Raw genomic sequence first — 11486 nt, forward strand, 5'->3', positions numbered from 1 at the left:
ATGGTATTTAATGGATGTGATGTATTGTAAACGATTATGGCAAAAGATAATCGCATTGGAATATTAGACGAAAAGAATAAGTTGAAGTAAGAACAATCATTAAATTATCAAAAGAATAATATAATAGAATGAATATATAAAAAATACTATAAAAATTATAAACTATACCTTAAAATGATCAAATTCGATGAAAAACAAAGAATACATTCTTATTCTATGAAGTAGTTAATGAAGAATAATAAATTAAAAAAATAAGTTGACTCTCAAATCTAGACTCACGAACTACAAAAAACACTATATATAGTCTTTATTAGAATAAAAATAATTATATAAATTAATTATTATTAAGTTAATTTTTTATTACTTACGTTATACATCATATATTTGCTATGATTGAATAAGCCATTATCATATCATATACATTTTTATTATGATTAGAATCATAGATTTTTGTTTTAATTTTTTAAGGTAGATATCAATATCAACTTATTGAAAATTACGATTAATTTAAAATTATATTACAATGATTGAAAATTAAAATTATTGACAATTAACATAATTATGTATTAAATGCTAATTTAAGACTAAATCTCCAAAATAGTCCCTCAGATTGGGCCCCTACACCAATTTCACCCCTGAGTTTCCAATTGCCCCCATTTTGATCCTCGAGATTGAACTCCGAGCTTCATAAAAGTCTCCAAGCCCATTTCTGGCCTGAGTCAGCAAATCGGAGTGCTGATCTGGAAGGTGGCTATCACCGTGGATGTGGAAATAGCTATATGACGTGCACATTTGGTGAATTTGCTGTAATATAGTCCCTACCCCCATTTATAATCCTTAAACCCAATGTGAACCTTATCTTCTTCATCTTCATCTTCCACTTCTGTCCTTTGCTTCTGCTACGGCTTTCCTCCATCATCATCATCATCATCATCATCATCATCATCATCATCATCATCTTCTTCTTCTTCTTCTTCTTCTTCTTCTTCTTCTTCTTGCAAGTATAGTACTGCTCGCAACGAAATTTGTGACAAATGATGGGTGGTGCTAGTTACGCATTAGGGAGTTCGAGCTTCTCCTATCCAACCAGGAACTGGACAAGAACATCAGTGTGAACCAGGCCTGGAAAGGTGTCGGAGTGGTGTAGATGTGGATGTCGCCCCATCCTTAAGTGGTCAGAGATTGAAAGGCATCCTAACAATCTCTTTTTTGGGTGTCCTAATTATAATGTAAGTGGGTTAAGCTCATTTATGTATGGTTGCTGTGTCTGTGTTCTAAATTGGTATATGACCATTTTCTGGATTATTGCAGACTAGCAGAAAGAGATGGTGCGGGTTATTTGTTTGGGCAAATTCTGAACAAGAAAACATGGTTTGAAAAGCTGGTAATGAGAAGGGTGAACTGAAAATGAACTTGGCCTGGAGGCTAGGAAAAGTGGAAGCAATTGTGAGAACTTAGAAAATGTTAATTCAAGCCATGTGTTTAGTGTTGTTGTTAGTTATTATTTTTGTGTTAATGTTGTTGTTCAAAGTTTGAGCATGACATGGAATATATAAGTGTATTCCTTATTATAACTATCATGAATGAAAAAATTTGGAGATAATTGGATGAAAAGATTTGGCCTATTGTGTTCTAACATTTGATGTGAATATGCTTGATGTGAATACTTAGAAAATAAAAATTAAAGACAGAATAACCATATGATTAATAATTAAAGCACTGTCATATATATAATTTATCAAAATGCCATAATATGCATATCTTTAAGGTCTTGAGTGTTTTTCAGATTACCAAATTGACAAAGCAAACATAATAACAACAAGCAAACATCAAAAGTGGATCATCACCCTTATCTATGACCATTGTCATAATAATTCTCCAAAATAAAAATAGACTCACATTTAAAAATAACTAGCTAACATCAGAAAGTGTATATTTTTAAAAAACATCATCATTTTTTCCTTGGTGGCTTAAATCCTAGAGTTGGTACAAACTTCAGGATGTTTGCCAATCTTAAAGCTGTAGCTGAACTGGCTCCCTGCATTTGATCCAAATTTGTAGAAGTTGTTGGAGGAGATGATCTTCTTTTAGTTGCCAGTTTTGTATATCTTGTTGGAAGCATATGATTTGATTCAGGTAACAACAATGTAATGCAATAAGTAAATAAATAAATACAGATACACATGAGCACTATAAAGCAAATAGTAAATAAATAAATTATGATACACATGAATGTTACATACAGTAATCAAGATAGTTGGAAAAGATGTGGTCCCACCTTTTGAGTGTCTTCGGGTTCAGAGTATGTTGGCTGAGAGAGATTAATCTCGGCAGGTTGGACTTCAATTTCAACCAAGCCAACACTTACCTCAACTTGCGAATCTTTGACAATAGGAGTGGGATCAACATCATTAGCACCCTTAGCTGCAGCAGGATTAGCATCTTCAGAATTAACAGCAGGATGATCATTAATGGCATTAGTAGAGCTTGGTATTAATAGAGCAGCGTGAAAAGTAATAATCAATATTTCAATAATCAAATCAAATCAATAAATCAATAAGTATAACATTAGAATTACAACCATTAGACTTTTTGCATTAATGTATTTAATAAGTATAAGCCTAGCATTAGATTAAAAACAGTACAAGCATGAAACGTAATAATCAGTATTTCAATAATCAAATCAAATCAATAAATCAATAAGCATAACATTAGAATTATAACCATTAGGCTTTTTGCATCAATATATTTAATAAGTATAAGCCTAGCATCATATTGAAAATAGTACAAGCATGAAAAGTAATAATCAGTATTTCAATAATCAAATCAGATTAATAAATCAATAAGCATAACATTAAAATTACAACCATTAGGCTTTTTGCATCAATGTATTTAATAAATATAAGCCTAGCATCATATTGAAAACAGTACAAGCATGAAAAGTATAAACATAAAAGTGATGAGCGGATATTTTATATGCTTTTTGGGGTAATTTCATGTAATTTTTAGTATGTTTTAGTTAGTTTTTAGTATATTTTTATTAGTTTTTAGGCAAAATTCATATTTTTGGACTTTACTATGAGTTTGTGTGTTTTTTTGTGATTTCAGGTATTTTTTGGCTGAAATTGAAGGATCTGAGCAAAAATCTGATTCAGGCTGAAAAAGGACTGCTGATGCTGTTGGATTCTGACCTCCCTGCACTCAGAATGGATTTTCTGGAGCTACAAGAGTTCAATTAGTATGCTCTAAATTGCGTTGGAAAGTAGACATCCAGGGCTTTCCAGCAATATATAATAGTCCATACTTTGCTCAAAGATAAATGACGTAAACTGGCGTTTGACGCCAATTCCATGTTCCATTCTGGCGTTAAACGCCAGAAACATGTTACAACCTGGCGTTTAACTCCAGAAACAGCCTATGCACGTGTAAAGTTCAAAGCTCAGCCCCAACACAGATCAAGTGGGCCCCAAAAGTAGATTTCTGCACTATCTATCTCAGTTTACTCATTTTCTGTAAACCTAGGTTACTAGTTTAGTATTTAAACAACTTTTAGAGATTTATTTTGTACCTCATGACATTTTTAGATTTGAACTTTGTACTTTTTGATGGCATGAGTCTCTAAACTCCATTGTTGGGGGTGAGGAGCTCTGCTGTGTCTCGATGGATTAATGCAATTATTTCTGTTTTCTATTCAAACACGCTTGTTTCTATCTAAGATATTCATTCGCACTTCAATATGACGAATGTGATGATCCGTGACACTCATCATCATTCTCAACCTATGAACGCGTGCTTGACAACCACCCCGTTCTACCTTAGATTGAATGAGTATCTCTTAGATCCCTTAATCAGAGTCTTCGTGGTATAAGCTAGAATCCATTGGTAGCATTCTTGGGAATCTGGAAAGTCTAAACCTTGTCTGTGGTATTTCGAGTAGGATTCAGGGATTGGATGAGTGTGACGAGCTTCAAACTCACAAGGGTTGGGCGTAGTGACAGACGCAAAAAGATCGATGGATCTTATTCCAACATGAGTGAGAACCGACAGATGATTAGTCGTGTAGTGACAGCGCACTTGGACCATTTTCACTGAGAGGATGGATGGTAGCCATTGACAACGGTGACCCACCAAACATACAGCTTGCCACGGGAGGGAACTTGCGTGCGTAAAGACGAAGACAGGAAGAAAGCAGAGATTCAAAAGACAAAGCATCTCCAAAACTCCGACATATTCTCCATTACTGCATAATAAGTATTTATTTCATGCTATTTTGTTCATTTGCAAGTCAACTGATAATTATAATTGATATCCTGACTAAGAGTTACAAGATAACCATAACTTGCTTCAAGCCAATAATCTCTGTGGGATCGACCCTTACTCACGTAAGGTATTACTTGGACGACCCGTTGCACTTGCTGGTTAGTTGTGCGAAGTTGTGAAGAATTGTGATTTCCAATTTCGTGCACCAAGTTTTTGGCGCCGTTGCCAGGGATTGTTCGAGTTTGAACAACTGACGGTGAATCTTGTTGCTTAGATTAGGAAAATTTTGTCTTTTGGGTCAGAGTCTTTTATATACTTTTCAAAATTTTTTTTATTAATTTTAGTTTTTCTGTGAAGTTTAGTGTCATGTTTTAAGTTTGGTGTCAATTGCATGCTTTTCTTTGTCTTTCAATTTTTGAATTGCATGTTCTTTGTTCATCCTTGATCTTCAAGTTGTTCTTGTCTATTTTCCTTGTTTCATCTTTAGTTTTTCTTGTTTTTCTTATACATTTTCGAATTATTAGTGTCCAAGGTATAAAAATTTTTAAGTTTGGTGTCTTCTGTGTTCTTATTTTTTTAAAAATTTTTCAAAAAGTGTTCTTGGTGTTCTTTTTATGTTTTTGTTGTTCTTGTGAATCTTCAAAGCGTTCTTGAGTCTTTCTTGTGTTTTGATCTTAAAATTTTTAAGTTTGGTGTTCCTTGGTGTTTTTCTTTTCAAATTCTCGAAAATAAGGAGCATTAGATCTAAAAATTTTGAGTCTTGTGTCTTTTTATTGTTTTTCTCTTTTCATTAAAATTCAAAAATAAAAAATATCTTTTCCTCATTCCACTCATAATTTTTGAAAATTTAGCATTAAATTAGTCATCAATTTTAAAAAAAAATCATATCTTTTTCAACCATATCTTTTTCAAAAATCAAATCTTTTTCAAAACCTCCTAACCACTTTTTTTCTCTCTTCATTTTTCGAAAATCCTCATCCATTTTTCATTTTATTTTTTTTTTATTTTTTTAATTTCTGTTTTCTAAAAAAAATATATTTTAATACTATTTGAATCTCTAATTCACAACATCTCCCTTTCTCCATCATGGAATCTTTTTCAAAAACCAAATCTTTTTCAAAACCTCCTAACCACTTTTTCTCTCTCTTCGTTTTTCGAAAATCCTCACCCATTTTTCATTTTATTTTATTTTATTTTTTTAATTTCCGTTTTCTAAAAAAAATATATTTTAATACTATTTGAATCTCTAATTCACAACATCTCCCTTTCTCCATCATGGACCTAAGTGGAAGTGAACAGTCCAGAAGGACTCTGGGGTCATATGCTAACCCTACTACTGCTTCATATGGGAGTAGTATCTGTATACCCTCCATCGGAGTCATTATTTTTGAGTTGAATCCCCAGCTCATTATCATAGTGTAGCAAAGTTGCTAGTATTCCGGTCTTCCACAAGAAGAACCTACAGAGTTTCTGGCACAGTTTTTACAAATTGCTAACACAGTACATGATAAGAAAGTAGATCAGGATGTCTACAGATTATTACTGTTTCTATTTACTGTAAAAGACCAAGCTAAGAGGTGGTTAAAAAACCAACCTAAGGCTAGCATAAGGACATGAAAACAGCTGTCAGAAAAATTCCTAAATCAATATTTCCTTCCAAAACGGATGACATAGCTAAGGCTGAACATCCAAGGCTTTAAACAAGGAGATAATAAATCTCTTTATGATGCCTAGGAGAGATACAGAGAGATGCTAAGAAAATGCCCCTCAGAAATATTTTCAGAGTAGGTGCAGTTAGACATCTTCTATTATGGGCTTACAGAGAAAGCTCAGATGTCTTTGGACCACTCAACTGGTGGATCTATACACATGAGAAAGACAATTGAAGAAGCTCAAGAGCTCATTGATACAGTTCCCAGAAATCAGCATCTGTACCTAAGTAGTGAGTCTTCCTTGAAAGAAGAGGCTAAAACAGTAACTGCTGAACTCAGTCCTGCAGAACAAGTTACTGAATTCAATCAGCAATTAGATTTTCTAACAAAACAGCTAGGAGAATTCAAGGAGATACTACAAGACACAAGAATGGCTAATATGAATATGGAAGTACAATTGAAGCAAACAAAACAACAGTTATCAAAACAAATAACAGAAGAGTGCCAAGCAGTTCAATTAAGAAGTAGGAAAACATTAAATACCTCACTTCAAAGTAACAGGAAGCCAAGAAATGAACAAACTACTACGCAAAATCCCTCTAAGGATAGTAAGAGCCCAAAGAGGAATAATTCTGGCGCTCAAACGCCAGAAAAGGGTGGAGAGTTGGCGTTAAACGCCCAACCCATGCTCAGTTCTGGCGTTCAAACGCCACAAACAGGCAAGGAGTTGGCGTTAAACGCCCAAGGGAAGATTAGTTCTGGTGTTCAAACACCAGTGAGGGATTAAACACATACAAGTGCTGATAGCAACCCCTCTAAAAAGGCTTCTCCAACCACATTTGTAGGAAATAAACCTGCAGCAACTAAGGTTGAGGAATACAAATCCAAAATGCATTATCCTCAGAAACTCCGCCAAGCGGAACAGGATAAGCAATTTGCCCGCTTTGCAAACTATCTCAGGACTCTTGAAATAAAGATTCCGTTTGCAGAGGCACTTGAGCAAATACCCTCTTATGCTAAGTTCATGAAAGAGATCTTAAGTCATAAGAAGGATTGGAGAGAAACTGAAAAAGTTTACCTCACTGAAGAATGCAGTGCAGTCATTTTGAAAAGCTTACCAGAGAAGCTTACGGATCTTGGAAGCTTTATAATACCATGCATATTAGAGGGCACTTGTACCAAGACAGCTCTATGTGATCTTGGGGCAAGTATCAACCTAGTACCTGCATCCACTATCAGAAAGCTTGGCTTGGCAGAAGAAATCAAACCAACCAGGATCTGTCTTCAACTTGCTGATGGCTCCATTAAATACCCATCAGGCATGATTGAGGATGTGATTATCACAGTTGGGCCATTGGCATTTCGCACTGATTTTGTAGTGCTGGAGATGGAGGAGCACAAGAGTGCAACTCTCATCCTAGGAAGACCTTTTCTAGCAACTGGACGAACCCTCATTGATGTCGAAAAAGGGGAAGTGACCCTGAGAGTCAATTAGGATGAGTTCAGGCTGAATGCTGTTGAAGCAATGAAGCATCCAGACACATCAAATGACTGCATGAGCATTGATGTTATTGACTCCCTGGTGGAGGAGATTAATATGGTTGAGAGTCTCGAGTCAGAGTTAGAGAATATCTTTAAAGATGTTCAGCCTAATCTGGAGGAATCAGAGAGAATAATAGAACCTCTGAAAACTCCTCAGGAAGAGGAGAAACCTCCTAACTCCGAGCTCAAACCATTGCCACCATCCATGAAATATGTATTTCTGGGAGAAGGTGACACTTTTCCTGTAATCATAAGCTATGTCTTAGAGTCACAGGAAGAGGAAGCACTAATTCAAGTGCTAAGGACACACAAGACAACTCTTGGGTGGTCCATCAGTGATCTTAAGAGCATTAGCCTAGCCAGATGCATGCACAAGATCCTATTAAAGGATGATACTAAGCCAGTGGTTCAACCACAGAGGCAGCTGAATCCGGTTATGAAGGAGGTGGTGCAAAAGGAGGTCACTAAATTACTAGAGGCTGGGATTATTTATCCTATTTCTGATAGCCCCTGGGTGAGCCCTGTCCAAGTTGTCTCTAAGAAGGGAGGCATGACAGTGGTTCATAATGAAAAGAATGAACTGGTTCCTACAAGAACAGTTACAGGTTGGCGCATGTCTATTGACTACAGAAGACTCAATACAACCACCAGAAAGGATCATTTTCCTTTACCATTCATAGACCAGATGCTAGAAAGACTAGCAGGTCTTAATTACTACTACTTTCTAGATGGCTATTCAGGTTACAACCAGATTGCAGTAGATCCCCAGGATCAAGAGAAAATAGCATTCACATGTCCATCTGGAGTGTTTGCTTACAGAAGGATGCTATTTGGTCTGTGTAATGCACCTGCAACCTTTCAGAGGTGCATGCTCTCTATTTTCTCTGATATGGTGGAAAAGTTTCTGGAAGTCTTCATGGATGACTTCTTAGTATTTGGAGACTCATTCAGCTCTTGTCTTGACCATCTAGCACTTGTTCTAAAAAGGTGCCAAGAGACTAACCTGGTTTTAAACTGGGAAAAATGTCACTTTATGGTGACTAAAGGAATCGTCCTTGGGCATAAAATTTCAAACAAAGGAATAGAGGTGGATCAAGCTAAGGTGGAAGTAATTGAAAAATTACCACCACCTACCAATATTAAAGCAATTAGAAGCTTTCTGGGGCATGCAGGATTCTATAGGAGGTTTATTAAAGATTTTTCAAAAATTGCAAAACCTCTGAGTAATCTGCTAGCTGCTAACATGCCATTTATCTTTGATAAGGAGTGTTTGCAGGCGTTTGAGACTTTGAAAGCTAAGCTGGTAACAACACTAGTCATCTCTGCACCAGACTAGACATTACCATTTGAACTAATGTGTGATGCCAGTGACCATGCCATTGGTGCAATGTTGGGACAAAGGCATGACAAGCTTCTGCATGTCATTTATTATGCCAGTCGTGTTTTAAATGACGCACAGAAGAACTACACGACCAAAGAAAAAGAGTTACTTGTAGTGGTTTACGCCATTGACAAGTTCAGATCTTATTTAGTAGGATCAAAAGTGATTGTGTACACTGACCATGCTGCTCTTAAATATCTACTCACAAAGCAGGATTCAAAATCCAGACTCATAAGATGGGTGTTGCTTTTGTAAGAGTTTGATATAGAAATAAAAAATAGAAAAGGGACAGAGAACCAAGTAGCAGATCAGCTGTCCCGAATAGAACCAGCAGAATGAGCGTCCCTCCCTCTTACTGAGATCTCTGAAACCTTTCTGAATGAGCAACTCTTTGCCATCCAGGAAGTACCATGGTTTGTACACATTGCAAACTACAAGGCTGTGAGATTCAAACCCAAAGAGTATAGTAGGCAGCAATCAAAGAAATTAATCTCGGATGCAAAGTACTATCTGTTGGATGAAACATATCTCTTCAAGAGATGTGCAGACGGAATAATCCGTAGATATGTGCCTAAAGAAGAAGCACAGAAGATCCTCTGGCATTGCCATAGATCACAGTATGGAGGACATTTTGGAAGTGAACGAACAGCCACAAGAGTCCTTCAATGTGGCTTCTACTGGCCTACTCTCTATAAAGAGTCCTGGTGCACGAAATTGTGATCATCAATGGCGCCATCAACATGGTACGCTCAATTGCAATCTCAACTCTTTATCACAACTTCGCACAACTAACCAGCAAGTGCACTGGGTCGTCCAAGTAATAAACCTTACGCGAGTAGGGGTCGATCCCACAGAGATTATTGGTATGAAGCAAGCTATGGTCATCTTGTAAATCTCAGTCAGGCGGATTCAAATGCTTATGAAAGATTGATAATTAAAAGATGAATATCATAAAATAAAGATAGAGATACTTATGTAATTCATTGGTGAGAATTTCAGATAAGTGTATGGAGATGCTTTGTCCCTTCCGTCTCTCTGCTTTCCTACTGTCTTCATCCAATCCTTCTTACTCATTTCCATGGCAAGCTGTATGTTGAGCATCACCATTGTCAATGGCTACAGTCCCGTCCTCTCAGTAAAAATGTTCAACGCGCTCTGTCACAGCACGGCTATTCAGCTGTCGGTTCTCGATCATGTCGGAATAGAATTCAGTGATTCTTTTGCGTCTGTCACTAACGCCCCACAATCGCGAGTTTGAAGCTCGTCACAGTCATTCAATCCTTGAATCCTACTCAGAATACCACAAACAAGGTTTAGACCTTCCGGATTCTCAAGAATGGCCTCCAATGGATTCTAGCTTATACCACGAAGATTCTGATTAAGAAATCCAAGAGATATCCACTCAATCTAAGGTAGAACGGAGGTGGTTGTCAGGCACACGTTCATAGGTGAGAATGATGATGAGTGTCACGAATCATCACATTCATCAAGTTGAGGAACAAGTGATATCTTAGAACAAGAATAAGCTGAATTGAATAGAAGAACAATGGTAATTGCATTAATACTCGAGGTACAGCAGAGCTCCACACCTTAATCTATGGTGTGTAGAAACTCCACCGTTGAAAATACATAAGAACAAGGTCTAGGCATGGCCGAATGGCCAGCCTCCCAAAGAGGGTTCAATCATAAAAACATGATCAAAAGATGAATATACAATAGCAAAAGGTCCTACTTATAGAGAGCTAGTAGCTTAGGGTTTACAAATATGAGTAAATGACATAAAAATCCACTTCCGGGCCCACTTGGTGTGTGCTTGGGCTGAGCATTGAAGCATTTTTGTGTAGAGACTTTTCTTGGAGTTAAACGCTAGCTCTTGTGCCAGTTTGGGCGTTTAACTCCCATTCTTGTGCCAGTTCCGGTGTTTTACGCCAGAATTCTTGAGCTAACTTGGAACGCCTGTTTGGGCCATCAAATCTCGGGCAAAGTATAAACTATTATATATTTCTGGGAAGCCCAAGATGTCTACTTTCCAACACAATTGAGAGTGCGCCAATTGGGCTTCTCTAGCTCCAGAAAATCCACTTCGAGTGCAGGGAGGTCAGAATCCAACAGCATCTGCAGTCCTTTTCAGCCTCTGAATCAGATTTTTGCTCAGGTCCCTCAATTTCAGCCAGAAAATACCTGAAATCACAGAAAAACACACAAACTCATAGTAAAGTCTAGAAAATTGAATTTTAACTAAAAACTAATAAAAATATAATAAAAACTAACTAAAACATACTAAAAACATACTAAAAACAATGCCAAAAAGCGTACAAATTATCCGCTCATCACAACACCAAACTTAAATTGTTGCTTGTCCCCAAGCAACTGAAAATCAAATAAGATAAAAAGAAGAGAATATGCAGTGAATTCCAAAATCATCTATGAAGATCAGTATTAATTAGATGAGCGGGGCTTGTACCTTTTTGCCTCTGAACAGTTTTGGCATCTCACCCTATCCTTTGAAATTCAGAATGATTGCCTTCTATAGGAACTCAGAATCCAGATAGTGTTATTGATTCTCCTAGTTAAGTATGATGATTCTTGAACATAGCTACTTTATGAGTCTTGGCCGTGGCCCAAAGCACTCTGTCTTCCAGTATTACCAC

The 11486-nt window shown here is 36.7% G+C and overlaps 1 protein-coding gene across 1 annotated transcript in view; it reads left to right on the forward strand.

Annotated features, from left to right (window-relative positions):
• The first annotated feature begins 36 nt into the window (after positions 1–36).
• LOC107486488 (peroxisome biogenesis protein 19-2-like) overlaps positions 37–11486 on the forward strand; it is a 22491-nt gene continuing 11041 nt past the window's right edge. Inside the window, exons 1-2 of the mRNA XM_052262424.1 lie at positions 37–86; positions 1312–1384. Of these exons, the coding sequence (XP_052118384.1) occupies positions 37–86; positions 1312–1384 (123 nt within the window). The remainder of the gene's footprint in view (positions 87–1311; positions 1385–11486) is intronic.

Source organism: Arachis duranensis, chromosome 1, assembly GCF_000817695.3.
Source record: "Arachis duranensis cultivar V14167 chromosome 1, aradu.V14167.gnm2.J7QH, whole genome shotgun sequence".
NCBI lineage: Eukaryota > Viridiplantae > Streptophyta > Magnoliopsida > Fabales > Fabaceae > Arachis > Arachis duranensis.